This window comes from Aethalodelphis obliquidens, unplaced genomic scaffold, assembly GCF_003676395.1.
Source record: "Aethalodelphis obliquidens isolate GAN/ISIS:26980383/991018 unplaced genomic scaffold, ASM367639v1 scaffold18, whole genome shotgun sequence".
Lineage (NCBI taxonomy): Eukaryota > Metazoa > Chordata > Mammalia > Artiodactyla > Delphinidae > Aethalodelphis > Aethalodelphis obliquidens.
The window spans coordinates 10,023,063-10,050,793 of record NW_020837962.1 but is presented as its reverse complement, the minus strand read 5'-3'; the positions used below and the strand labels follow the sequence as shown (position 1 = coordinate 10,050,793).

Here is a 27,731-nt window from a genome sequence, read left to right as displayed (position 1 = left end):
CCCCCCCCCCCCCCCCCCCCCCCCCCCCCCCCCGCAAGCTGGGCAGACAGGAAAATACCAGACATAGTTGTGCAAAGGTGGCTGCAGGCAGGCAGGCAGGCGGGGAGGGGGGTGGGGGGGGGTGGGGGGGAGGCTGCCTTGATGGGCCTGGAGCCACCAGGCTAGGGGAGGCCTCTGTGCCAGGCTGGTCCTTGCAGCTGGATGGGTGTGTGTGTCTGTGTGAGTGTGCATGTGCAGGCCTGGCCCATGTGTGAGCTGCTCCCCCCACCCCCCAGCTTGAGCCTGGTGTCACCCTGCTGGCATTGGGAAAGGAAATGTAGCTCCTGGGAAGCTGGAGCTGGGGAGGGGCATAGGGGAGCCAGCTGCTTGCCTTCCAGCATCAGTACTGCCTGAACCATCTGGGTGACCTTGGAGGCTGAGTTACTGTGTGGGGCACCCCCAGCCCAGGGCTGAAAACAAGAATCTTCAGGGCTACCAGTTGCTGGCACCTCCTGTGTGCCAGGTGCTTGGCAAGCTCGCCCTGTGGGGTGCCCCGTGAGCTGGCACCTGATCCATGGGGCCTGTATTCCTGATGAGGAAACCAAGTCTCAAAGGTGTGACGGGACTGGGACCTGGTAGCCTGACTCTGGGTAGCGCTTTCTAAACGTACCCAAGTGGGGGTTCCTGGCATGCACCCCTGCTCAGGAGGTGCCCAGCTGGGAGCTTTCCCGAGGCCCCCATGGCTAAGCAGAGAGCTCAGCCCTGGTTGTGTCACCTGGAGGCCCTTGAGCTCCCACCTGGGCAGGGTCTGCCCTCCAGGGGGCCTGGGGAAGCCCCCCACCCTCACCCCCATGCTGGCTGAGTGCCCATCTTGGGGTGGGGGCGGGGTCTGCTTGTGAAGCAAGAGGTTCCTGGGGAAGGCGAACCCCACACTCTTCCAGGAAGTGCTGCTGGCACTGGCCCCTCTCCTGGGACTTGCTTGGGTCGAAGCCTCAGGATAAGCCCCCTGGGTCCTGGGAGGAGGCTTCCTTCTTCCAGGGCTGCTCAGAGCCTCTCCAGGGCCTCCCAGTGCTCTTTCTTTGATGCAGTCAGGCTCTGGAAGGTGGCTTGGGTTAGCTGTGGCCACTCCACTGGGGAGACTGCGGCCCTCTGAGGGGCACAAGCTTGTTTAGTTACACCCTCAACTGAAGTACAGGTACTCCCAGCTGAGGGTGAGACTATGTGATTACAGTGGGAGGGCCGGTCCCCTCTCAGCTGTCCTCACAGCCCCAAACTGGCCAAAGACTGAGGGACTCAGCAGTGCTGGTGACAATTTGTTCACAAGTTTGATTAAGCACCTACTATGCGCCCAGCAGTGTTCTAGGTGCTGAACATTACATACTAATGGGAAACACTAATCATCGGATATGCAGCATTTTATTGATTTCTCCCCAAAATCCAATGAGGGGTATGTCTTTAAATTTATTTATTTATTTATGGCTGAGTTGGGTCTTTGTTGCTGGGAGCAGGCTTTCTCTAGCTGCGGTGAGTGGGGGCTACTCTTTGTTGCAGCGCTAGGGCTTCTCACTGCGGTGGCTTCTCGTTGCGGAGCACAGGCTCTAGGCATGTGGGCTTCAGTAGCTGTGGCTCGCAGGCCTTAGAGCGCAGGCTCAGTAGCTGTGGCACACAGGCTTAGTTGCTCTGCGGCATGTGGGATCTTCCCGGACCAGGGCTCAAACCTGTGTCCCCTGCATTGGCAGGTGGATTCTTAACCACTGTGCCACCAGGGAAGCCCGAGGGGTATGTCTTATTCTATGATTATCGTCCTGTTTTAGACATGACAACAATGAGGCTCAGACTGGGAGGTGACTTGCCTTAAGTCAAATGGGCCGGAAGTGGCAGAGCCAAGTTGGAGACCCAGGTGGTCTGACGCATACTGGAGCCCTGCTCTGTGGCCTGGTCAGAAAGGGGGGCCCTGAGAAGATGAGGCCTGCCCCTGCCCCCCGGCCCCCGCCACTGTGCGGCTGAAGAGGGTGGAGCTCTTGGCCAGAGCAGGGTGCCGCAGCAGTTCCCAGGAATGCAGGGCTGTGGGGCCGTTTGCTTTGGTAGCATATCTGCCCTCAGCTCCCCAAGCCTCTCTGTGGGCCCCCCCAATAGTCAGCCCCTCCAGCACCCACTCACAGCCTGCTGTCCCTCCTGGGCTCTGCACCTAGCTCCCACAAACCCCTGGGCAGGGAGGGGGTGGGAAGCCAGACCCCCTTTGCCTGCCCCTTCCCACGTCCATGGGCCCAGGAGGGGCTAATGGTGAACACAGCTTCTGGGCTCACGTGGGCTTGAAACCCAGTTCTGCCACAGACAAGCTGTGTGACCCTGGACAGATCACTTAATCTCCCTGAGCTTCAGTTTTCACATCTGTAAATGGGGATGAAACAACACCTGCCTTAAACAGTGGGCGTGCCACCCACTCATGAAACCTGGGCCAGAGGTCTCCCCTCCCAGCCCTCAGCTTCCCCCTCTGTAAGACCCACGTGCTGACAATGATGGTCCCTGTACCAGATGCAGGGGCACCCTTCCAAATACAGGGAAGCCAGGGACTCGCTTCTGCTTTACATTCCATAGCAAGAAAGTCACGTGGGCTTTTGAGAGGTACCTCCTGGGTCCTGGTCCCCAAGTCCTAGGCTGGACGGGTCACAGCTGCTCAAAGGGCAGTTTCAGGACAACCCCTGGGAATAAAGGGTGTGCCTCTCGTTGCCCTGACAACACTGCTACCCTGGCCCTCGCTCACCTGGTCCCACGCTGCTGTGGGGTGGGTAGGGAGGCCTCTCTTACAGGGGCCCAGTCCTCTGTTTCTGCCAAGAGACCCTAAGCGCTTCTCAGGGGTCGTGCCAAGCCTGCCGCCTCCGTCCACACAGGCCCCTTTCCCGGCTCAGGTCCAGCCAGCGGCCCTCTCCCAAGCAGGGACGAGGGGCTTTCTCCAGAGCAGATTCCTGCCGGTGGCTCCCATTAGCCTGGTGACCTTGAGCCTCAGTTTCCCCATCTGTGCCACAGGGAAACCAACGGCGTCACTCACAAGAGCGACTTTAGAGGGTTCAGAGAATTCGTGCACAGACGGCTCCTGGCACATGGTAGGTGCTTAATGGATGCTGACCCCCGCTTTCGGGTGTGCGTTCCACCCCACGCCGCAGGACCCTGCCGGAGGCGGTGACTTGTCCCGGCCTTAGTTTCCCCGAGGGGCCGGCCCCGCCCCCCGCTGGGGTGGGCCGGGCTGCCAGGTAGGGCTGGGAGGGCGCTGCGGGCGCTGCAGCTGGGGGCCGTGTGCGCGCGGCCGGAGGGCGCACAATAGCGGCCATTGTCTGCGCTCGGCCAGAAGGCGGGCGCGGCGGGGCGGGGGCCGGGCCCCCGAGGGCCACCGCGGCCCACCCTCGGGGTGACCCCGCCCCGCCTCCGCCGCCCCGGTGGTCCCCGCGCCACCCCCGCGCGCTCCCACCCGCGCCGCTTCCTCCCGCTCCCTCCGCCCTAATTAGTTCCTTTCGCAGCTGGAGCAGCGGCGCCCGGCTGCGCGGCCACCTCGGCGCCGCCTTCCCGCCCAACCCCCGCGCTCGGGGACCGCATGACCCCGCGCTGGCGGGGCGCTTGTCGCGTCACCTCGCGATCAGCGGGAAACTGAGGCCAGGGTTCCGCAACCAGGCTCCGCGCTACCTCAAGAGACTCGCCTCTACTCTCAGCGAGGCGGGTCACCCTTCGGAGCGTCCCTCTCCTTCTCTGGGAAACAGACACCGAGTGTCCACCTCCCCACCCCCAAATCGATCGGGTGATGGCTGGCTGCCGGCCTCCGGAGGTGATCACAGCGCCAGTCCCGGGGTTCCAGGCCCAGCTGCGTACCCACTCTGGGCCTCTAAGGCCCAGGAGAATGTGACCCTGGCTCTGGACTGCCCCCATCACCCAGCCCGGGAGCAAAGAATAGAGCCCGAGCCCAGAACTGGCCACTGCTGGCTGGGGGTGGGGGGTGGAAGGGGACACTTGGAGGTTGGCCAAGGTCAGAGCAGGAGTGGGGGTCACAGGCGTCTCCCCTTGGGTGGGGCAGCCTAGGGTGGGGAGCTGTGGGCTTTTGGGGGCGGCTCCTTCCTCCTTTCCCAGGAGTGGGGAGGCTGGACCTCCTGGCTGGGCTCTGGCTTTCATCAGAATGAACCCCTGTTCCCAGGGCAGGACCCAGTGGCAGGAAGTGGGGGGGGGTGTCTCTGGGGACTGGGTCTGCTGATTAAGGGGGGTGCTGTAGGCCCAGCCTCACCCTGGGAGACAAGCTCCTTTTGGGGTCCTCCCTAGTTCTGGGCTGAGGCAGTGTCTCCTACAAGTCTTCAAAACAAGGTGACCCATGGCTCCTCCCTGGTTCCCCTCTGGCCTTAGGAGAGGGCATAGGGCAGGTGCCAAAGGATGTTACTTGGGCAGTGTTGCCAATGAGAGTGTCAGTCTGAATTCCCAGTTCCCAATCCATCCTGCCCTCGTGGTCCCCTTCTCCAGAAGGTCGGGTAGGGGGTTGGGGGACAGAGGCTGTGGGGAGGCCTGTGGCTCTAGGCCAGCTGAAGGACCAGGCCACCAGCCCTTCCTGGCTCCTGAATTCTTAATCAGCATAAATATTTACTTCCTTCCTCCCCTTCCAGGCTCCCAGCACAGAGGAGCTTCAGGGAGGTTGGACTGGGCCTGTGTCTAAAAATAAACAGGTGAAGGGACAGGCAGACACACAGACAGACAGACATAACTGGGGGGGTGGGTCAGGCAGAGGGCAGCTCCCTGCCCAGCCAGAGGAAGAGTGGAGGGGGCCCAGGTCCATCCATCACTGTCACCTGCCCACCTGGGTCTGGAGCTCCTAAGGGGACAGCGTGGCAGTCTGGTCCCAGCTCTCTGGCATCACTGGGAGCCCCTGGCCCATGCATGGCCTGCGGGTTAATCCAAACAGATCTGCCAGCTCCCACCTGATGGAGTTTAACAGGGAAAAGTAAAGTCACAGACCTCGGTCCCACAGCCAAGTGTGGCCACCCATTCTCTGATAATGCTGCCCCCTCCCCAGGCTCAGAGACTCCAATGTTAGCCATGTGCTGGGGTCTTGGGATGTGTCCCCAGAAGCAGAGGGTCCTAAGTGAGGGAGGGGACCACTGTTACCTGTGTGTGTGTGGAGGGTCTTGGCAGAAGTGGAGCTTGTTGGGGAGACGGATGAGCCCGGGCTTGGAGCTGGGGCAAGCTCCAAGTTGCTGAGGGGCTTGGTCTGGAGAAGATGAGTGAGGATGTGGGGTCCCCGTCCTGCTCCGTGGAGAGAGCTCCAGGCAGCTCTGCAAACATACACACTGGTGAAATACACGAAGTCTTTTACCATGTGGTGGTCTCGGGGATGTTCCCTATTAAATTGTGAAGAGCTAGATTCTGTGAAAGACAGAGAGTATCTTGTTTGGCAGATAGATTTTCAGGGTGTAATCATCTCAATTAACAAACATAAGGAAACACCATTTCCCAGCATGTGAAAAGATTGCTCCTGTAAAAAATGATTTGGAATAAAGGACCCTTGCTCTTGGGTCACTTATATGTGAAGAAAATTACACCATTGAGAAATTCAAAGTGGTGAAAATTCACCACTCAAAATAAAAGAATATCATCATCATTAAAAAAAAATTATGTATGTATGTGTTTTACTAACCACTAGACAGCCCATCACTTCCCCCTACCCTGCCCCTGGATGGCCTGGCTGGGCCACAGTCCCCAGCTGCCCCCTGGTGGTGGCCCAGAGCCCTCGGGCTCCCCATGCCTGTGGGACCCTCTCCTTGGACTGCCCCTGGGAGGCAAGGCCACCTGTCTGTCTGCCCAACCCTTGGGGCCAGGCCAGGCTTCGCACAGCTTGCCTGGGACAAGCTGTCAGCCTCATTCCCTTGGAGGTGACCACAGCTGCTTAGGTGCTAGCGGTCAGTAACTAGCACCTCTGAGGGCCACCTGGGAGGACACTCATTGCCCTCCTGGCCTGGTTCTGGGTCTTCCAGCTCACACCAGGCATATGTCCCAGGCGTGACTTCCCACTCAGTCAGAAATGACCTTTGGGACTTGCCTGGCCAGTTCCAGGGAGGAGATGTGGCCTTGAATCTGATGCTTCTGCCACTTCCTAGCTCTGCAACCTGAGACAGTGTCGCTAAAACTCCATTCATGGCAGAATGGACCCTGTGAGCTGCTTCCCATAAAAGTCTCGTGGGAAGTGGAGGAGTTAGCTGTGGGTTGGTGGTTGGCTCACCATGATACCTGCTGTCCAGAGCCACTCAGAAGGTCTCTCTACCCGGGGAGGCAGCCTCCACACTGCCCAACACCCACTGCCTCTCCGCTCCTGTGGGCTTTAATGGGCTCAGCCCGAGGAGGAGTCTGGGGTCACAGTGTCACAACACAGCTCCTGTCCTCTCCCAGGTTCCTGCCTGAATACCAGCTTGGGAGCCCCTCGCTGCCTGCTGCCGCCCCCACCCCCAGCCCCCATCACCATGCACTCCTTGGACGAGCCGCTCGACCTGAAGCTGAGCATCACAAAGCTCCGGGCGGCGAGAGAGAAGCGGGAGAGGACACTGAGTGCAGTCCGGCACCGAGCTCTGCACAGGGAGCTCGGCCTGGTGGATGACAGCCCCACCCCGGGCTCCCCGGGCTCCCCGCCCTCAGGTACTGTGCCCGGGCAGGGCAGCAGTCTCTGAGCCCTGAAGGAGCCCTGGCGATAGGAAAAACGTCCCAGGTGTATCCACCAGGACATAGTCACAGCCCCTCACAGCCTCACTTAGAGTGCTCTCCACACTGTCCATCCATCCTCCCAGCAGTTTATCTTTGGAGGTGACACTGTCCCTGGGAGGAGGGAACTGACTTGCCCAGCTCCTGAAGCTGGCACAGCAGAGCCAGGATTCAGACTGAGGCCTCTGGGAGAATTTGGAGGAGCTGGTAAGGGGTTACGGGGGATTCATGGGTAGTAGCAAAAGGCCCCATGGCCCAGTGTCTGGGCTCTGAGGCAGAGTGGTCGGTCAGCCAGACCAATTGAGACTGGGGACTGAGCCCAGCAAGTGCTTCTCAGGGGGTGCTTGGGGCTCAGGTCTTCTGCTCCGTCTCTGGTGGACCCTGAAAACCAGATCTACCACGTCTGAGCTGGAAGGCTCTGGAAGCAGCCCAGCCCAAACCTTTCATGTTACAGAAGGGGGCAGAAAGGGACGGGAGAGAAGTGAGAGGTCCCTACCTGACATTGTGATGAGGAACCAGGGGCCCTGGGTTCCAGTCCCTATTCAGTTACTTACCCTGTGTGCCAGCCCGTTCCCATCTGTAAAATGGGTACTTCCCATCTTAACCAGTGGCTGAGCTCTCACCACGGCAGAGGTCACATTTGTCAGCTGTACAGGTTGCTACTCAGATTCCTGGGTCCCAGGGTGGTGCGGGGGGGGGGGGGGGGGGGGGGGGGGGGGGGCAGGGTGTGGCTGGTGTCTGCTTCCAGAGTCACAGTGGAGGAGTTGTGGGCAGGAGGGACTGGCCCGTCAGAACTCCTGGCTCCAGTATCCCTGAATCATGCCTTTCCCTTAGGCTTCCTGCTGAACCCCAAGTTCCCCGAGAAGGTAGAGGGACGCTTTTCGGCAGCCCCCCTGGTGGACCTCAGCTTGTCGCCGCCGTCCGGGCTGGACTCGCCCAATGGCAGCAGCTCGCTGTCCCCTGAGCGTCAGGGCAATGGGGACCTGCCTGCAGTGCCCACTGGCCCGGTAAGGAGGGGATGTGTGTTCTAGAGAAAGTGTATTTCTGGGGCTGCTGTAACAAAGGACCACAAACTGGGTGGCTTAAAACAGAAATGTATTATTGTGGAAGCTAAAGTCCAAAATCAAGGTGTTGACAGGGCCATGGTCTCCCCGAAGGCTCTAGGGGGAGTCCTCCCTTGCCTTTCCCAGCTTCTGGTGGCTCCAGGTGCTCCTTGCCTTCTAGCCATGTCACTCCACTCTCTGCCTCTGTCATCACACGGCCTCCCCGCTCCGTGTGTCTGTGTCCAAATCTCCCTTTCTCTTTTGGAGACACTGGTCACTGGGTTCAGGGCCCCTGTCCAGTCTGACCTCTTAACTTAAATCTGCAAAGACCCCATTTCTATACAAGGTCATGCACACAGGTACCAGGGGTTGGGGCTGGGACATGTCCTCGTGTGGGACACAGCTCAACCCCCAGACAGAGGGAGACCGGGGGTGTAGGGGTGGGGTTTGGGCCCACTGGCCCGTGGGCAGGTGTTGACCAGCTCTGCCCCCTACCCTCCCCCAGGACCTCCAGCCACTGCGCTACCTGGACAGCGTCCCCAGCTCCTTCCAGTTCTTCCTGCCCCTAGGCTCCGGGGGGGCCCTGCACCTGCCTGCTTCCTCATTCCTCACCCCCCCCAAGGACAAGTGCCTCTCGCCAGAGCTGCCCCTGCCCAAGCAGCTGGTGTGTCGCTGGGCCAAGGTGAGTGGGGGTTGGGAAGAGTGGGGCAGGGTCCAGGGCAGGTGGCGGCCCCACTCGGGCTCAGCACACTCTTGGCCCTGCAGTGTAACCAGCCCTTTGAGCTCCTACAAGACCTGGTGGACCACGTCAATGACTACCACGTCAAGCCCGAAAAGGACGCAGGCTACTGCTGCCACTGGGAGGGCTGTGCCCGCCATGGGCGCGGCTTCAACGCCAGGTGAGGGAGGGCGAGGTGGGTGGGAAGGGGGGCCTGGGTGTCCAGCGGCTGAGCTGTCCTCCTCCTGTGCCCTCCCTGGAGCAGATACAAAATGCTCATCCACATCCGCACACACACCAACGAGAAGCCGCACCGCTGCCCCACCTGCAGCAAGAGCTTCTCCCGCCTGGAGAACCTGAAGATCCACAACCGGTCACACACAGGTGAGGGCGGGGCTGGAGTGCGGGCGCCGGGCCATCTCTGCAGCCAAGAGACAGTCGCGTACCCCAACAGTTTGGCGGCCCCTTTCCGAGTGCCACTCGCTGGGGAAGCCTCTCCCATGGGTCAGACCCTCGCCACGCGCTCTTGGGACACAGACTTGTCTTCCTGTGTCACACTCGGCATTGTGTTCGTATGATCGTCGACTCATGCCACTTGTGACTGCAGTGTGTCTGCTCGCTTCTCGTGGATCCCAGCACACAACAGGGCCAGCACTGGCCAGCAGAGCCACACACTTAATTTATTTATTTTAAAAATATTTATTTATTTGGCTGCGCTGGGTCTTAGCTGCGGCACGCGAACTCTTAGTTGTAGCATGTGGGATGTAGCTCCCTGACCAGAGATCAAACCCGGGGCCTCTGCATTGGGAGTGTGGAGTCTTAGCCACTGGATCGCCAGGGAAGCCCCTTAATTTTAAATTTCCTAATCGCCCACATTGAAAAAAGTACAAAGAAATACACGGTGAGGTGAATTACAATGATATATTTTTTTGAACTCAATATATTCAAAATGTTGTCAATTCAATATTAAAACATCAGGGAGGGACTTCCCTGGCAGTCCAGTGGTTAAGACTGTGCTTCCAATGCAGGGGGCGCAGGTTCGATCCCTGGTCAGGGGACTAAGATCCCGAATGCCTGCGCTGCGTGGCCAACAAACAGACAAAAAAACCCCACACACATCAAGGAGACACTGAAATTCTTCATTTCCTACGAAGTCTGTGGACTCCAGTGTATATTTTACACTAGAGGCACATCTCAAAGGCTCACAGCTTCACGGGGCTCCGGCCGGCCCTGGTCAGCAGGAGCAGCCCTTTCATAAATCTGGAGAAACTGTGTTGAGTCAGGGCCAAGGGCATCCACGCAGCGCTCACTGTGAGCCAGGCCCTAGCAGGGTCTTTAAGCAATTACCTGTGGAAGTGGTCGCTGTCATCAAAGTCTGAAGCACAGGCCTGAGGCCAAGGGCACACACAGCCAGGCCACAGGCTGGCTTCTCAGCGGCCACGACCTGCCGTCCCCACTGGAGTCAGAGCTCTGACGGTGCTGAGGACACCGCCCCCCAAATCAGACAGCCCCTGCTCTCAGGGAGGTCTCGGTCTGGGATGAGGGGCCTGGGGACTGTCGAGTGGGTGGTGGGGGGTGGGAAACTGGGCTGGGCTGGCCTGGGCGGCGGGAGCCCCTCACACCGGCACTGGCGCTGCCCACAGGCGAGAAGCCCTACGTGTGCCCCTACGAGGGCTGCAACAAGCGCTACTCCAACTCCAGTGACCGCTTCAAGCACACGCGTACCCACTACGTGGACAAGCCCTACTACTGCAAGATGCCCGGCTGCCACAAGCGCTACACGGACCCCAGCTCGCTGCGCAAACATATCAAGGCCCACGGACACTTCGTGTCGCACGAGCAGCAAGAGCTGCTGCAATTTCGCCCACCCCCCAAACCACCGCTGCCCACCCCTGACGGCAGCCCCTATGTCAGCGGGGCCCAGATCATCATCCCCAACCCGGCTGCCCTCTTCGGAGGCCCCGGCCTGCCCGGCCTGCCTCTGCCCCTGGCCCCCGGCCCCCTTGACCTCAGTGCCCTAGCCTGTGGCAATGGCGGGAGCAGTGGGGGTGCAGGGGGCATGGGCCCTGGGCTGCCCGGCCCCGTCCTGCCCCTCAATCTGGCCAAGAACCCGCTGCTGCCCTCGCCCTTTGGGGCTGGCGGACTGGGCCTGCCCGTGGTCTCCCTCCTCGCTGGCTCCGCTGGCGGCAAGGCTGAGGGGGAGAAGGGGCGTGGGGCAGTGCCGGCCAGGGCCCTGGGCACAGAAGGCCGCAAGACCCCCCTGGAGAGGACTGAGAGCGGCCGCTCCCGGCCAAGTCCCGATGGCCTCCCCCTGCTGCCGGGCACCGTGCTGGACCTGTCCACAGGCGTCAACTCAGCGGCCAGCAGCCCAGAGGCACTCACTCCTGGCTGGGTGGTCATCCCGCCGGGCTCCGTGCTGCTCAAACCGGCCGTGGTGAACTGAACCCACTTAGTGGACGCCGACCACCTGTAGCCCAGCCGGCGGCTCCCAGCCCTGCCCCCCGACGAACGGAAGCTCTTCTGCGAAATAGCAATAATGTTCTCCTGCCCCAGGGCCCAGTTGGCTGTGTCCCCTGGGCAGACCTAGCCCCAGATAAGCTGGGCAGCAAGGATGGTGCTAGAAGGGCATTGCTGGCACCCCAGGCTCCCGAGGGAGGAACTGGGTCTGCCAGCTAGGGAGAGCTGTGCTCCTGGGTGCTGAGGCCTGGCTCACCTCTGCCCCACCCCACCCCACCCCATCCTCCACCTAGCCTTCAGTCCCCCTGTCCCCCAACTCTAGTGCCACCCTCATCCAGTGGCCAGCCGGGCAGGTCACCCTCCCTCCCTTGCCCACCTGCCAGCCCTGTCCCAGCAGTGGGGTGGTGGGGTGGCATCTGCCCTCCTGACTAGTGCCAGGCTCCCTCCCCATCCCCTTTAATGGTGAGCTGTGAGGACCCCCTGGGATTGAGGTCCCACCCCATCCTGCCTAGCCTCACTGGGCCCCTGCTCTGGGGGCTCCTGACCCCTTTCCCTCTGGTCTACCCTCCAGAGGGAGAGCAAGACAGACGCAGGCCCTGGCAAAGCCACAGGAAGAAGCCACCTTACCTTATGACAAGGCGCCTCCCAGCTTGGAGAGGGAGGCCCGCTCTGCCAGCTGCCCCTCATTGCCCGCCATCTGCAGCAGCCAGCTCGCTGCCTGAGGGTCAGTCCCTCCTGTGGACTGGCTGACACTCCAGGTTGAGGGGGCTGGCTGACTACTCATCTGCCCCTTCACCACTGGGCCTCCCTCTACTTTCAGGGAGCCCTGAGTGGGGAGAGGTGCCAGGACCTGGGACCGGCCCAGCTCAGGGAATAGGTGGGGCTGGGCCTGGCCTGGCCTGGGGTGGTGCCACCCTGCACAAGGGGCTGTGGAGGCCTGCAAGGTGGTGTTAGGAGGGGAGGCTGGCTAGGCACAACCCCGGGCTGGGATACGGCTTCTGTCCTGGGGACACCAAGTCACGGCCAGCACAGGTGAGGGAGGGCTCCAGGCTGGTGCTGGGCATGGGAGCTTCCAGAGGCCATGGACAGAAGGACCTGGGCTTGAGGAGGGGAAGAGGGGCTGCGAAGCAGCCAAGGATGCCCTTGGGAGGGCCCCACTCCTCTGCCTGGGAAGGGGAAACCAGACAAAAGAACCTGGACTTGGCGACCTGGCTGCTTCCTTTGGCTTTTCTGAGCTGAGCTCCTGCCCTAGGTGTCCCTGCTCTGCTCCCCCACGGAGGGGACCAGAATAAGCTAAGGATGCTGGGGCTCCGTGTGCCCCAGAGCCCACACTGCTGCCCAAACCCAGGGAGCTGGGCTCTCCCACAGGCCTGGCAGTGCAGCACATGTCTCATTCCCCACCCTAAGCCCTCACGTTCCCTCCCCGTAGGGGGCCTGGTTCCGTCTGGGAGGTGCTGGCCCAGCAGTCAGGAGCTCTGTCTGGCTCCTAGGCCTGCCCTGCCCTTGGCCACAGTGACCAAGCCCTCCGTGTCGCCGGCTGCAGAACAAGGGAGCTATGGGACTGCAGGGGGGTCCTTAGCAGCCCTGCAGCTTCCCTCCTCTGAGCAGCTCTGCTGACCCTGCCCTTTCCTGGACTGCCCTTCTGTCCCAGAGGGGTCACCCTGACCCAGCCCACTGACAGGGCCCGGCAGCACTGGCTTTGCCCCTTGAAGGGGCTGTGAGCAAAGCAGGAGGGAGCTGGTCTCCTTCCCTCGCGCCCCACCCAGGACCCAGGCACCCCCACCCCCACTAAGGGCCCCAGGCCTTAAGTCCCCATTGGGGTGAGGGGTTTGAGACTCAAGCCCCGGGAGCAGAGGAACAGGGCACTGGAAGGTGACATTAGCTCAGCATGTGACTCGGTGATAGACCAGGCCCGAAGGGGCCGGTGTACGTGTCGTTGTTGTCGGTTTGTTGTTGCACATTCCAGGATATCAGTATTCTAACAGGTTCTAAGTGCCTTTCTATCGTAGCTTATGGTTTTCCTCCTCTTGGCTCCATTGCTGTTAGCATAGAGTTTTAAAAAAAGAAAAGAGATAAGCTAATGACTATAACAATATATTCCTCCATGTGAGAGGAAGTTTATAAAGAAACAATAAAAGCGAGTTACAAACACGGTTTGTCTTGGATGTGCCAGGAGCTGGGCCACGCACAGGAGACCACCTCCGACCGCCTGTGCCTGGCTCTGGGGTCCCCCACCCAGACTGCAGTGCCGAGACCCTGTTCTGGGGTTTTCTCCCAACCCTGTGGGGGCCATAAGCTCTCTATCTGCTGCTGGGAGCCGGAAGGGAAGGGCGGCAGGGGGAGGTGCTGAGATGGAAGGTTCTGGACAACACATCGCAGGTTCAGGTACTCATCTGCCACTGCCTGCCATGACTTTGTTAAGCGCCTTAGCTATGGGGAAGCCTGGCTCCCTGGCCTCGGTGCAATGAGAGGCTGGCAAAAGCTCCTCTTTTCTGGCCGCACCCTGGAGCTTTCCCCCCAGATTACTGAGGTGTTAGAGCCCAACCCAGGTCAGGGAAAGGCGGCCTGTGACAGAGCCCAGGGGCCCGAGCTCCATCCACCCACGGGGTGGGCGGGGCAGACCTGAGGACAGTGATGCCGAGGGAGGGCCTGGCATTGGGACTGCGACAGCAGGAGAGGCTGTGTCCGGTACTTGACAGAACGCGACCAGCTTCCTTAGACAAGCAGGGCCAGGCTGGCTGGCTTCTAGCCAACCTTGCCCACACTGGCCCCGCTAGGTGTCAAAGGCCCAATAACGGGCAGGCAGATGCCACTGCTTCCCCTCCCCTGCACGTACAGCCCCACGGCTGGCGGGAAGAGCAGCCTGCCTTCTGGAATCTGGCCGTGCGCACTCAAGAAATGCAGAAAAGACATTTATTACCGAGCTATAAATTAGAGGTGGGCGGGTGGGGTGTGAGGCACCGAGCGGTCACGTTTTGGGCGGCTGCTCTCGCTCTCTGTCCTCCTGGGCCTGGATTCTGAGTTCCTCCTCAAGGCGCTCCTTCGCTCGCACCACCTGGGGAGGGAGTCACAAACAGTTAGGCAGGATGGCCCCTTCCCTCCCCGGGTCCAGCTCCAGCTCCCTGGAGAGCAGTAGGCAGGTCAGAGGTAACAGCCTGAGTGGAATATAAACAGAGGGGCCCGGGGACGCACTGAGTCTGGGAGCTGAGAGCTGGTTCCAGCACTCCACCAGCTAGCGGTCCTGGCCCTTCAAAGCCTCGGCTGCTGGGGGCTCCACTGTCCAGGGTGACACAGGGCCCAGGCCAACACAGCCCCACTGGCTGGGCCACATGGAGCTGAGAGCCCTGAGGGACTGGCAGTTCAGGGGGCTCCCTGCGCCCCAGGGACCTTTCTCCTGCCAAGCTCTGAACTGCCTGGAAATGAGGGAGGCCCAGGGAGAAGCGGCCCCGTGGCCTGCCCCCATCCCAGCACTCACCTTTGACTGCAGGTAGAAGGAGCCACCCACGGATTTATCGTTCACCTTGAATAGGTGTTCGTAGTTCTGCAGAGGAGGGGAGACGGTGAGGGTCCCTGGGTTACAGAGGCGGGGGAAGCTAGGAGATGACAAAAAGGAAAGCGAAAGGGCTCGCCCCCTCCGCCACGCTACAGCACCCGGAGCCGTTGAGGGGCGGAAAAGCGGACAGGTGCCCACTGAGGGAGGCCCACGCCTCTGCCACCGCTGCCTGTGGCCTAAACACTGCCAAGTGACAGTGGCTTCTTCGAATCCCAGCTGGCCGCAGCCAGAGTCCCCGCTCCTGCCCGTTTCTGCTGCCCCCCTTCCCCCTCCCAACGCTGGTGGCCTGCCGCCCCATCCCCACTTCTGGTCTGCTTGTCTCAGAGCTGGCCTGGTGGCCTCACCTTCTGGATCTCCTCAGGGCTCAGCTTAGAGACGTTGAGAATCTGCTGTGCCTCCTGGAGGCTGAGGCCGGAGAGGTTGGAGGCGGCCGCAGACTGGTGTCCCGCGCGCCCCCGGGCGTCAGCTGCTGCCCGGCTGGCTGTGGGGACACACGGGTGAGCACTTGGCACTCAGCAGCCCGGAGCTCCCCCGGGCCTTCCACGTGGGCAGCTCACTGCTGCCAGGTGGTGTGGGGGAGGAGACAAGCCGGGCCAGAGGGCATCTCTTCTCCAGGAGTGGATTTTTTGGGGGTGGGGGGTAGTAAAGTGAGGACAGGGGCAGGGGCTGGTCAAACCTGGCATCAGGTCCCCAACCTAGACCATGAGATGACCCTGTCCCTCTTTTCTCCCCTGGCCTCTACCTCCTGGATGCATCGCAAGTTGGGGAGTTTAGGTTACTATGGGGAACAGAGTGAAGCTGCAAGCAGGGGGAGGCAGCATGGCTCTGCCCTACGGTTACCTAGGCCACCAAAGCAGGCTGCCTTGGGTGACTTCTTCCCTTTCAACGCCTCTAGATTCAGAAGCCAGTATACTTTTTCTTAAAGGGTCAGAGAATAAGTATTTTAGGTTCTGCAGGCCAATTAGTCTGTGTTGCAATTACTGGACTCTGCCTCGAAAACAGCCAGAGGTATGGCTGTTCCAATAAAACTTTATTTACAAAAACAGGTGGCCAGGAGGGCCAGTGTGCCCATTTCTGGCCGGATGCTCACGCCCATCAGGTCTCCCTTTTATAGGATTGTCCCAAGATCTAGTAGTCTGCCCCCCCAATGGGAAGTGCCCCAGGCGACCTGAGCTGCCAGAACCCCACCCCACAGAGGGCCCTTGCATTCACAATTGGCCCAGTGCCAGGGAGGGGCCCAGAGCTACCGGGAAAATCTGAGCCAGGCAGGATCTCCCAGCCCAAGGAGACAGAGGCCCAAGCTTACCTGCAAACTCCTGCTGCAGGGCCCGGGCAAAGGCCCTGCCCACCACCTGCACGCCCATCACAATGATCTGGGCCAGGTACTTGGCCTGTGAGCAAAGCAGGCACCTATTAGCAGGCTACATTCTCAGAGCCCCCAGTGATGGACCCTGGAAGTGGTGGCTGTGCGACAAGACTTCTGGATTGCTGAGGTAAGGAAGCTCAGAGCAGCAGCCATAGACCACTTCCTCCAAAGCACCCTGATAAAAAGCTTCTGCTTTGGGTGGCTTCGGGTGCCCATGGGACAGCAGGCCTGGGGAGCGGGGCGGGGGGGGGAACCCAAGAGAATCCCCAGAGGCAGACGGGACTCTCCCTCGTCCTTTGGAAGAGGCGGACAGGAGCCAAGGCAAAGTGGCCTGGGAACCAGAACTCAGGGCTGGTCCCAGACCCACCATTCACTCTGCCATGACCGGCAGCTTCTTGTACTTGGCTGGTCCAACCGTTACTGGTGGGGAAACGCAGTGCCATTCTAATTCTCCCCACACTATCCAAGTCAGTTCCAATCAACACAACAAAAGACCAAAATACCCTCCACTTTCAGGAGCAAAGCCCACTAGGTGGGCATTTAGACAAACACAGCAGGGACCAAGTGGTGAGGGAGAGCAGGCCAACCCCTGTTCCTCCACTGGCTCACTCCTTCACTCAAACCCTGCTTGATAGTTAGCACTGGGACCACAAAGATACCCAGGACCCGGCCCTGTGGGAAACCCTCCACTGCAGCGCAGCACGAGCGTCTTCTACCCCAAGACTGCGTGGGCCAATGCACCATGGAGACAAGTGGGGCATCTCATCAAGCATGACCAGAGGCGTGGAAAGGCACCGGAGGGACACCTCAGGAAGGACAGGGAGACTCTGGGAGGCAACGGCACTTCTCCTGGCAGGTAGAATCTCGATGGGAAGATGGGGGCTTTCTAGGCAGGGGGACCAGGGTGAGTCCAACTGGGAGAAAGTGTAGGGGATGCCTGGGAGCAGCCAAGAGCCCAGAGGTCTTGTAAAATAGTAGGAGGTAAGATGAGGCAGGCGGGTGAGATGGGAAACATACAGATCTTACTGTGACCAAGGATTACAAACAGACAGCACGTGTGTGTGTGAGCTGGTACAAACGTGGGTGCGTGGAGGACACCCGGAGAATGCTCACAGCAGGTCACCACTGCTCACATGGCACATCCAAGTGGTTTCCAACAACCAAGAATGGACTTAGCCAGGGTGCTGAGCACTGTGACAAACACATTCTATTGTGCCATCTAATCCCAACAACTCAAGACACTGAAACACAGAGGGGTTTAGTGACCAACATGAGGACACACAACTAATACCTGGGGGAAGATGGGCAGAAAACCCACAGCCAGTGCTATCAGCTATCCCCAGGCTGCCCACCTCACACAGAATCCCGCGGTCTGCAGGGAGGGCGACTGAACAACATGACAAGGATCAGGACCCAACCCAGAGGCCGAAGAGGGGCTTGTTAGATTCCAGTGGAACCCCGACTCCAGAACTGGCCTTGCTGGCCTCCTAATGGGTGGGGTGGGATGCGGTTCCAGGCCATTAGTGGGGATTGATAAATTGGAAGTGGGTTTGGATTTCACAAGTGGGTGGAAATTTCATAAGCCCCGTATTTCACACCATGAAGACTCTCCAGTGATCAGAGGGGCGGGGCTGCAGGCGCTGCACTGAGGTGAATAGACTAACTGAGGATCTGCTTCAGACGGGAAAGTCTCACCTGGCTTCTCCCGCAACCCCCGCTTGCCTAAAGCCTCTCCCAAGTCGGGCAGGAGGCTCTGAGATGGACAGCTGGTCCTGTCTGAGGGACTGAGAGGCTGACCAGCAGGTGATTCCGAGTGTTCCCTTGGCCAGGAATTCCACCAGGCCTCCGACCACACCTCCTTCTGCTGCCACACCTGACAGCAGCCCCATCCCACTGCCTGCACTGCCTCGTAGTCAGGTGTTTACTTCTCTGCCCAGGTGGTGACTGTTGCTAAATAATGAACGTTAAGAGCTGAGGCTCTAACTGGGCAGCTCCCCCACCACCCCCTGCCCATGGCTCCTGCTGCCAGAGCTCCATAGCTGCAGGGCAGGCTGGGCTTCCTGCAAAGTTTCAGAGGCTACCCCAGTCATCCAAGGGAGCTGCCTGGTCCACCCACCGCAGCTACCAAGGTTCCTGCGGGAGGCATCTCCTGGGGGAGGCAGTGATGCGGAGGTTACACAGACAAGCTCTGGAATCACCTGTGTGCAAATGACAGCTGGGTGCCCTGGATAAGTTCCCCAGTCTCCCTGAGCCTCAGCTTCCTCTCCTATTGTGGTCAACAATAGGGCTCTCATGGGGATTAAATGAGGTAATCCTTATAAAGTGCCTGCCTCAGACCCTGATAATATAGTAGGTGTTCAATAAATGTTGATTTTCATTTATTACTACTCTTTGTTTCCCAAAACCTGACACTGGCCAGGCACTGGAGAGTAACAAAGCTCCGCCCAACACAGCAGCTCATTTGATAGAGCCTCTGATTCCTCAGGGGAAAAAGCTGCAAAATGTTGGGTTACATTCCCAGGGAGCTGGAAGCAGCGTGGAAGAGAAGTGAGAAGGCTGCTTTAGTCAGGCTGACATAACCTGGGTCCCCGCTTTGCTTCTTGCCAACTGTGTGGCCCTGGCAATCACTCAACCTCTCTGAACCTCAGTTTTCTTATCTGCAAAATGGGGAGAATAATACCCCCCTTATAGGAGGGCTAAGGCCCTCAGAAGGCAAGGCATGTAAAAAGTGGACACCTGAGCAGCTCAACAGCTGCCTCTGCTTCCAGACCAGATCCTGCTTGGTGCTGAATGATCTAGAGATCAGAGGTGCAGCCAAGCTTCTCAGCTACCTACTCAATACCCAGACACCTACCAAGTGCCAGGTGGGTCAGCTGTGCTCAGAGCTGAGGATTCATGGAGAGCACAGCTGTGCCAGCTGCAGCTACCACAGGGGATGAAGACAGTTACTGGCTGAGGCCTCTCCCAGAAAGCCCTAAAACACCCCATAATCCACTGACTGATGCTCGGGCCTGAAGACCCTGGGCAAGAGCAACTGGCCAACACAGCATCCAACTGAGGCCAAGCTGTTGGTCAAGGAGCAGAGGTCAGAGCCATGAGACTCCATGCCTGGGACACTGCAGATGGCACACATGCTTTCCTGCCTGGAGAGCAACGTGGCACAATGCGGGACCAAAGCCCTGCAGCTGGGGCAAAGGACCACAGGCAGTGTGGGGGGTTGGGAAGCCCTAAGGAATGTGGTTTGTCCTGTGTGAAGTGCATCAAGAAGGCAACCTGGCTTTGGACAGATGGATGTGCAAAGTTCCCTTCAAGGCACAGTTCCTTGGGCTGGTGGGTAGAGACAGCCACTGACTCACCCTCTCTCAAGGACACATGGAGATAGAAAGGGGGCTCTCTTCACCCAGGGCCCCTGCAAACAGCTGCTGGCATCACAACTAGGCAGGAGGGAGGTCAGGACCACAACTGTCACATCTGCCATGATATGTCCAGGGCCTGGGCTGTGGCTAGCACAGCAGGTGCCCGATACATATCTGAATGAACGTGACACTTGACAGGGCTTCCAAATGCCTCCCACTCCCTCTGCTGAAGGAGGGTTCTGGCCATCCTCCCAAAACACGCACACAATACCCTACCTCTGCTGCCACTGCCAGCCAATTCAGTCTACCCCCAGCTTGGCATCCCCAGCTCTGGCTACAAATGACTTCTCTAGTTTTCTCTCCCCTCATTGCTCTCCACGTCATGTACTGCAGCCACACCATCTACTCCAGGATCGGCTCCCCTCCTTCTTTATTCTGAATTCATACACCACACAGGTCACTCTTTTCAAGTGCACAATTCAGCACTTTTTAGGATATTCATAGAGCTGTATAACATTTTCATTATCCATCCCCCCAAAACTCCATACCCATTAACCCAATGAACATCCTCTCTCCTACTCCACTACTGTCTAATCCCAACATGCTTCAAGACTTAGCTCATGTCAGGCTTCCCTAGTGGCACAGTGGTTAAGAATCCACCTGCCAATGCAGGGGACACGCGTTCAAGCCCTGGTCCGGGAAAACCCCACATATCCCGCATGCCGCAGAGCAGCTAAGCCCGTGCACCACAACTGCTGAGCCTGCGCTCTAGAGTCCGCGAGCCACAACTACTGAGCCTGTGTGCTACAACTACTGAAGCCCGCGCATCTACAGCCTGTGCTCTGCAACAAGGGAAGCCACTGCAGTGAGAAGTCCGCGCACCACAGCGAAGAGTAGCCCCTGATCCCTGCAACTAGAGAAAGCCCCGAGCAATGAAGACCCAACGCAGCCAAAAATAAATAAATAAAATAAACAAATTTATATATATATATATATATATATAAAGACTTAGCTCATGTCATTTTCCTATTAATACTGTCCTATTTTACGGACTCGCTTGCTTTCTCCTTTAAGGTACCAACTCCTCCAGAGCCACATGCAGGAATGTGTGTGAAGGACCCAGCGGGGTGGGGGGTGGGGTCCTCAGAAAATGGCAGTGACTATTACAAGGCAGGAACAATGTGGTTCTATGTGTACTCTCAGGACACAGAGCAGCTGGGCTTAAAACTGGGATGAGTGACCCTGGAAAAGTCAGAAGCCCTGAGTTTCAGATTGTTTATCTGTAAAATGGGGACAATGAGAGCACCGACTTCTTTAGAATTAAATGGGAATCTACATAAGCCTCAGCTCAGGGCCTGGCACTTGTAAGCTCCTACCTTATCCTTAACACTATCAGTTAATAAGTGGCTCCCCAAACCCACTGCCTCAATCACTCAACAATCCTCTAACCGGGGATAGAGCTCAGGACCCTGTACTTTTAAAGGTCCCCAGGTGACCTGACGCAGCCAGTGTGGCCCAGATCTGTGGGCTGGCTCTGGGTGCCAATGGTACCGCAGAAATGCTCAGTTTTCGGTGTTGCAGGGTCTGGTTCAATCCCAGTTCTGCCACTTCCTCGTGAAAGTCCCGGAGCCCGTTTCACCAGCTTTCAAATGGGGACGATAATAGGGCGACACCATCAACTAGCTCGGGGACCGAGCAAGGGCTCGCGGGCCGGACTTACCTCCATCTAGGGCTGCCGGCACGTGGCTAGTGCACACGGCGATCGCATCTGCTCGGTATTTCCCGGCATGCCAGACCCGCCCTGCCTTCCAGCCAGAAGGCTCTCCCTGGCCCCGAGGTCGCCAGCGCCCGCCTCAGTAACCCCCGGCTGCGACACCCCAGTCCCCGCTCCCCGCCGGGAACGCAGGTGGCGCGCGGCGCCCGCAGTCCAGCCGGAGCTCCCAGCCCCGGCCCCGAAACTGCCTCCCTTCCCCTCCCCTCCTCATGCCTCACCATGGCGGCCACTGTGCTTCGGAGGCACGGGCTCCGGCTTCCCGGCCCCTCAGTCCCGGCTCAAGGGCGGCCGGCGGGTCAAAGGTCAAGGGAAGCTGCAAAAAGCGCGTGCGCTGGGCATGCGCGTTGCTTCTGAAAGGGCGGGGCGTGGGCGGAGACCTATGGCCCGTGCGCGGTGTCGGGGCGGGGCCTGCCTCAGCCTCCGGCGTTCCGGCGACCACCGGAGGCTACTGATGGGCGGTTTCAGGACCCTCTGGCCGTCCTGCTTATCCTGGGGCGCTAGGAGCAACAGAACAACACCGGTCAAATGGGTGTGTGTGTGTGTGTACTATTTCTTCCCTCCATTTTGCCAAAATATTTGGGACTAAAAGACATGCAATAAACATACAACACCTCACAAACAATGAGTAAAACGTCAAATTCTCACAAATAGTTAGGAAAACAGGAAACTTCAAAGTAGGTTTCATTCCAGGTTCCCTGTCTGGAAAGGAGGGCTCGTCTCCCTCCTCCTTCAAGTCTTTGTTCCAATGTTACCTTCTCAGTGAGGCCACCCTGATGCCCTACCATCGCTGCAACTTGTCCTCCATTCCTTTTCTTTTCTAATACAGGCTTTATTGAGAGAGAATTCATACACCACACAATTTGCCCTTTTGAAATGCATAATTCAGTGCTTTTTAGTATATTCACAGAATTGTGTAACCATCACCATTAGTTCCAGAACATTTTCAGCCCAGCCTTAGCAACTCCATACCCATGAGAAGTCACTGTCCATTTCCCCCTCCCCAGCCCCTCGTGACCACTAATCTGCCTCCTCTTCTATGGATGTCTCTTCTGGATGTTTCATAGAAATGGAATCATACTACATGCGGCCTTTTGTGTCCGTTTTTTTTTTGTTTTTTTGTTTTTGGCTGCGTTGGGTCTTCGTTGCTGGGCGCGGGCTTTCTCTAGATGCGGTGAGCAGGGGCTATTCTTCGTTGCGGTGCACAGGCTTCTCACGGCGGTGGCTTCTCTTGTTGCAGAGCATGGGCTCCAGAGCCCAGGCTCAGGAGTTGTGGCGCATGAGCTTTGTTGCTCCACACATGTGAGATCTTCCCAGACCAGGGCTCGAATCCATGTCCCCTGCATTGGCAGGCGGATTCTTTGATTTGATTTTTTTGCGGTATGCGGGCCTCTCACTGCTGCGGCTTCTCCCGCTGCGGAGCACAGGCTCCAAACGCACAGGCCCAGCGGCCATGGCTCACGGGCCCAGCCGCTCCGCGGCATGTGGGATCTTCCCGAACCGGGGCACGAACCTGTGTCCCCTGCATCGGCAGGCGGACTCTCAACCACTGCGCCACTAGGGAAGCCCGGCAGGCGGATTCTTAACCACTGCGCCACCAGGGAAGCCCCTTGTATTTGGTTTAAACCTCCATTTTTTTTTTTTTTTTTGTCCATGCCATGTGACATGCAGGATCTTATTTTCCCCACCAGGGGTCAAACCAGTGCCCCCTGCAGTGGAAGCCTGGAGTCTTAACCACTGGATCACCAAGGAAAACCCATAAACCTCCATTCTTTTTTTTTTTTTTTTTTTTTGCGGTACGCGGGCCTCTCACTGTTGTGGCATCTCCCGTTGTGGAGCACAGGCTCCGGACGCGCAGGCTCAGCAGCCAAGGCTTATGGGCCCAGCCGCTCCGCGGCATGTGGGATCTTCCCAGACCGGAGCATGAACCCGTGTCCCCTGCATCAGCAGGCGGACTCTCAACCACTGCGCCACCAGGGGAGCCCCATTCTTGATCCCTCCTATTTTTTTCCGAAGCTCTTACCACATTCTATCAAATTATACCATTCATTCATCTTTATGTTTATTATCTGTTCCCTCCCACTAGAATGTGGATTCCTGGAGGGCAGGACATTGATCTCTTTTCTCCACTCTTGGGCATCAGCACCTGGAAGAGTGGCGGGCACATGGAAGGCACTCAACAAACGTTTGTTGAGTGAATGAGAGTCGGGCTGCCTCTTACTATGTTCTGGACCACTACCCTTCTTTCCTTTCCTCCAACTCTCCAAATTCTTTATTCTCTCAGCACCCTGGCTGCCCTTCCTTTTGTCTGAAACGTTCTTCCCAGGGCTCTCTCCATGCCTTTGTGGCCTTCAGGTCTTAGCTCTCAGCTTAAACATCGCTTCTCAGACCCTGACTAGAGTCTCCTCCTGCATCCCTGTGGCTCCCTTTCACGTAGTTTATCTACTTCACAGCCCTCCTTGCACTGTCTATTTGCGAACTTGCACATGGTCCGGCTCACCCTGGCCTACTAAGATTATACTAAGTGCCTCGAGAAGCCATGTCTCTCCCGTTCATTACAGGAGCTGCCATCCAGAGCCCTGCTGGATACTAGCGTGTTGGATGAATGAATGAATTCCCAGCAGGAGCAGAGTGAGGCCTGGGACAAGCGGGAGCCCAGGGCCAAACCGACCTCACCCATACTCCTGTCCCCTTCCCCTTCTAGCCAGCCAGAGACCACAGCGACACGAGAGGTGGCCAGCTTAGAAAAGTTTAATTGCTAAAAACATCCAGGGTACGTGCAGGCTAGTCCCTGCGGGGCTCACACCCTCTTCGTTGGGCTATCAGCTCTGTGATGCCCATTCCTCCTGGCTTCAAGTTTGGGGAGCAGGGCTACTGGTCCCAGGCCCCTGAGGCTGGTGCTGCTCCAAACGGCCTGGTGGAAGGCCAGCCCCCTAGGCCCTTGACCAGAACTGGAGCAGCAGGCAAGATAGGACGGCATATGATAACAAGGTGCTGGGCGAAGCCAGCCCAAGCTGGGACCAGCCCAGGTCAGAGTAGAGGGGACAGGGAGCCCAACGGCTGCCCAGGGACATGCCACTGAGCCCTCACGCCCACCCCACCCCCATGCCCCTGGCTCCACATGCTAGCAGGCAGCTGAGGAGAAGCAGCTGGTCCCAGAAAATGCAGAGATGCAGACAATCCATGGGGGTTGCAGCAGGGCCCAGAGGCTACGGAAATGCCCAAGACCCAAAGGAAGCCAGGCCTTCTGGGGTGAGGTGTGCCCCGGCCAAGAGGTGGCTTCCAGTTTGAGGGTGAGACGTGAGGTGTGAAGGGGCACCAGGTGGTTCAAGGAGGCAGCAGTGGCAGGTGAGGCTAGAGGTGGCTGGTGGGCAGGCTAGTCCTGGGGAGATAAACCAAGAAGTGGGAGGGAGTTGAGAGGGCCTGGGGGAGGGAGGTGGTGCATGCGGCAGGTGTGAGTCGGGGAGAGATGGGACAGGCAGCAGGGCCCACTCGTCCACTCACCCACTCGTCCTCGTCCACACCTTCGAAGGAGTCCTGTGGGAGCGGGTCCACCCGGTTCCCCAGCTTTGCCACCATGGCACTCAGCAGCTGGGAGAGGGGACGGGAGAAGAGGTGGGAAGGGAACAGGGCTTCTGACCCCAAGAATGTCAGATGCCAAGGCTGGAACCCCAAGGTTCAAAGTTGTGGGAGAATCATTTTCATTAAAGCCCTGACAAAGCTGATGGTTTTCATTGAAAAAGATACCTTGACAGAGACGGGGGAGCCAGAGACAGACAGACTCTAACACGGAACATAAGAGTCACAGGGCAGCTGTCTCCACATATTGCCTCAGACGCTCAAATATGCACCAGGGTCCCCAGCGCACTTGGGTCTGGTTGGGTTGGGCCAGGCTAGGGTGGGGCCTCTTTCCACCCTTCCCTGGCTTCCTGAGCCCTGTGCCCTGGGGGCGGCAGCAGTCACCTTCAGGGCTTTGGAAGGTCTTCCCTGTCCTACTGACAAGTGGGTGACACTCGCTCCTTGCCCAATCTGGGTTGGACTAGAGAACTGAAGGGCAGTCACCAGGAGCAGCCAGGGCCCTGTGACCCCAGCGGCCAGCCCTCTTCCATGCCTACCTCTTCCTTCTTCTGCTGGTCCGACTTCTCTTCCAGGTAGAGTGCTGAGGATAGGGCCCGCCGGGCTGGGCCTTCACGGGGGGCCTGGCTCACTGGGGTGGGACAGCAACAAGCATCAGGCAGCAGAGAGCCCCTTTGGTGGGGCCTCCTGGCCTAACCGCTTGGTACCAGCCCCTGGGGGATTCCATGGCAGAGAGTGCAGAGGTGGCGCTTCGGTTCACAAGGCCTGCCCTTGGCACCAGGCTGTGTGCACGTGCGCATGTGTGTTGGGGGTGGAGGGCTTGTGATGGAAACACAGACCCTGGGCCCTGCCCTCCAGGGCCTCAGAGACCAAGTCTGAAGAGCAACCACCCCATCCCTGGGAGCACTAGAGGTTTCTGATTGCCAGCAGGGATGGAGGTTCGGACTTGGGCCTTCTGCCCCTTTCCCCAACCCCCACCCACTCCCCTGCTTCCTACCTGCCCCCCCAGCCCAGTCCCTCATCCTACCTGGGGTCATGTCAGGGGGCTGCAGGCTGAGAAGCCGGGGCTGCCCGTTAGCGCCTCCCAGCCAGGCCTCAGCGCTGAGCACCGGCTCCCAGCTCACGGCGGTGTCTGGGAACACGTCATCCTGGAAGAATTCTTTCTGCAGGGAGGGAGTAAGGGGCTGCCCTGAGGTACTGACCTACTCTGTGCGCAGAGGCCTAGGGCACACAGGCATCCATTGGGAGGGGGGCATGGCAAGACCCAGGACCCCAATCTGAGGTTTCTGCAAGTTTCAGAACACCAGCAGAGTAAGGGGAACAGGTGCCCCAAAGAGCAGTGAGTGGGGCAGTTTGGTGACAAGACCAGTCAGGCCCCAAAGCCTCTGACAGGAGCTAGGCAGGGGGTGCTGGGCGTTGGCATGCTGGGCCCCCAACCTCACCCTGACTCGGGGCAGCCGGAAGGTGACAGGCTCCAGGGAGGTCTGGCGAAGTCGCAGGCAACGGGCAAACTCCACCTCCCGCACGTCACACTCAGTCTTGGGCAGGAGAATGAAGCCCTGGGGCGGCAAGGGAGTCGAGCTGGGGCTGGAGTCCAGAGCTCACACTGAGCACCTGGGCCCCCTCACTTAGGACCATCAGGACCAAGGCCTATCCCTGGAGAGTGGTGTGATATTTAACAACTAGCTCTCTGGAGGGAAAATGCCCCGGTTTGTAGCATTTGCCTATTTCCATGGTGTGAAAACTCCCACCATGTCAATTTCACACTACTAACATGACTGGGTGAATGCAGATTTGGGAAGAGATGTGCAGTAGCAGCCCATGATACAATATTTCTGCCAGACAGGGCCCACAAATGTAAATAACCTCAACAGTACAAATAATAGTGAAGTCAAGTAAAATAATTAGGAAGTGATAAATTAAGTATCTATTGCCTTGGTCTTTACTGTAACTTATTTGTGGCTTCATAAAACTTAAACTTACATAGTTTAATTTTTAACAAATGGTTGAGTTTAAAAATCAGTTCCTGAACTTCCCTGGTGGCGCAGTGGTTGAGAATCTGCCTGCCAATGCAGGGGACACGGGTTCGAGCCCTGGTCTGGGAAGGTCCCACATGCCACGGAGCAACTAGGCCTGTGTGCCACAACTACTGAGCCTGCGCATCTGGAGCTTGTGCTCCGCAACAAGAGAGACCGCGACAGTGAGAGGCCCGCGCACCGCAATGAAGAGTGGCCCCCGCTCACTGCAACTAGAGAAAGCCCACGCACAGAAACGAAGACCCAACACAGCCAAAAATAAATAAATTAAAAAAAAACAACAAAAAACAGTTCCCGAGGCTGCTGGGCACACCCCACCCGGCCCAGTGACTCAAGGGCCCCACAGGCCCCTGCAGTCCTGCACATGGCCACGAGAGGGCGGGTAGCCCATGGTCCCACCTACGGAAGGAGGACCAGGGAGCGTGTGCGTGTGCGAGGGCTCACCTTGTGGGGGTCAGGTGATGTGAAGCTGTTGCACTCCAGGAAGAAGGGGGCCTCGGGGAGCAGCTCATACAGGAACACGCGGGTGTCGCCCTGGGGGGACGGCAACAGTGAGGTGGCCAGCATTAGCTGCCTTTCCCCCCACCTCCTCTCACCTGCCCAAAGCCCCCGCCTGTGCACCCCAGCCCACCTTGCCCGTGAGCAGCACCAGGCGGGTATCTGGGTCATAGCTGGGCAGCAGGGTCGAGGGAGCCACATCCAGCCCCAGCACTGCCAAGGGGCCACTGGCCAGGGCCTCAGCCGAGTACAGGAGTAGCTGGCGCTCACTTCGGCTGCAGGGGGGCAGAAGCAGGTCCTCAGAACTGGAGGGCCCTGGGGCATGGCAAGGACTCCAGCAAGGCCCCCAATCTTGCGGGGCTAGAGGCCTGAGGGCCTCGGGGTGGGAGGAGAGGCCTCTGCCCATCCTCCTTCCTAACCCAGCCTCAGAACCACTGGCCTGGCCTAATACAATAGCTTTCTAACCTGCCACCCTGCCTCCTCCCGGACCTCTGACCCCTCTGCCCCTCCTCAGCACACTCCTGTCCCATGGCCACCGTGGCTATTAAGTCTGGACTTTTCTCCCCACATTCTGTTCGAGGCCCTTTGCTCCAGCCAGGCTGGTCACCTTCTGGGCCACTCCACCCAGAGGTGAATGCCCTCTCCTCCGGGTCTGTGT

The 27,731-nt window shown here is 58.7% G+C and overlaps 3 protein-coding genes across 5 annotated transcripts in view; 1 reads left to right on the top strand and 2 right to left on the bottom strand.

Annotated features, from left to right (window-relative positions):
* GLIS2 (GLIS family zinc finger 2) overlaps positions 1-12,413 on the top strand; it is a 20,534-nt gene extending 8,121 nt beyond the window's left edge. Inside the window, exons 2-7 of the mRNA XM_027117544.1 lie at positions 6,394-6,636; positions 7,534-7,706; positions 8,248-8,424; positions 8,508-8,641; positions 8,726-8,844; positions 10,104-12,413. Of these exons, the coding sequence (XP_026973345.1) occupies positions 6,465-6,636; positions 7,534-7,706; positions 8,248-8,424; positions 8,508-8,641; positions 8,726-8,844; positions 10,104-10,903 (1,575 nt within the window). The 5' untranslated portion in view covers positions 6,394-6,464 and the 3' untranslated portion in view covers positions 10,904-12,413. The remainder of the gene's footprint in view (positions 1-6,393; positions 6,637-7,533; positions 7,707-8,247; positions 8,425-8,507; positions 8,642-8,725; positions 8,845-10,103) is intronic.
* Positions 12,414-13,814: 1,401 nt separating this feature from the next.
* PAM16 (presequence translocase associated motor 16) lies at positions 13,815-21,298 on the bottom strand. 2 transcript variants are annotated; one of them, XM_027117547.1, is made up of 5 exons: positions 21,185-21,298; positions 15,777-15,861; positions 14,815-14,951; positions 14,393-14,458; positions 13,815-13,972 (listed from the first exon to the last, which is right to left on the bottom strand). In XM_027117547.1, the coding sequence occupies exons 1-5, from the start codon at positions 21,185-21,187 to the stop codon at positions 13,886-13,888; spliced, it is 378 nt and encodes a 125-aa protein (XP_026973348.1). In that variant the 5' UTR covers positions 21,188-21,298; the 3' UTR covers positions 13,815-13,885. The 2 variants fall into 2 exon arrangements, with proteins under 2 accessions (XP_026973348.1, XP_026973346.1); XM_027117545.1 differs by lacking the exon at positions 21,185-21,298 and adding an exon at positions 20,913-21,154.
* A 2,398-nt stretch (positions 21,299-23,696) lies between these two features.
* CORO7 (coronin 7) overlaps positions 23,697-27,731 on the bottom strand; it is a 57,849-nt gene continuing 53,814 nt past the window's right edge. For both annotated transcript variants that reach the window (XM_027117542.1, XM_027117541.1), the window contains 7 exons: positions 27,207-27,348; positions 27,020-27,109; positions 25,982-26,098; positions 25,567-25,702; positions 25,079-25,170; positions 24,468-24,554; positions 23,697-24,345 (listed from right to left, as the gene is read on the bottom strand). In XM_027117542.1, coding sequence (XP_026973343.1) covers positions 24,340-24,345; positions 24,468-24,554; positions 25,079-25,170; positions 25,567-25,702; positions 25,982-26,098; positions 27,020-27,109; positions 27,207-27,348 — 670 coding nt within the window. In that variant the 3' untranslated portion in view covers positions 23,697-24,339. The remainder of the gene's footprint in view (positions 24,346-24,467; positions 24,555-25,078; positions 25,171-25,566; positions 25,703-25,981; positions 26,099-27,019; positions 27,110-27,206; positions 27,349-27,731) is intronic.

What these genes read in the sequence shown, in the direction of transcription:
- PAM16 (XM_027117545.1), bottom strand. An exon ending in CCTGCAGCAGGAGTTTGCAG is followed by an intron (nt 14,952 to 15,776) that starts GTAAGCTTGGGC and finishes GTGTCCCCACAG; the next exon opens with CCAGCCGGGCAGCAGCTGAC. An exon ending in CCTTCTACCTGCAGTCAAAG is followed by an intron (nt 13,973 to 14,392) that starts GTGAGTGCTGGG and finishes CTCCCTCCCCAG; the next exon opens with GTGGTGCGAGCGAAGGAGCG.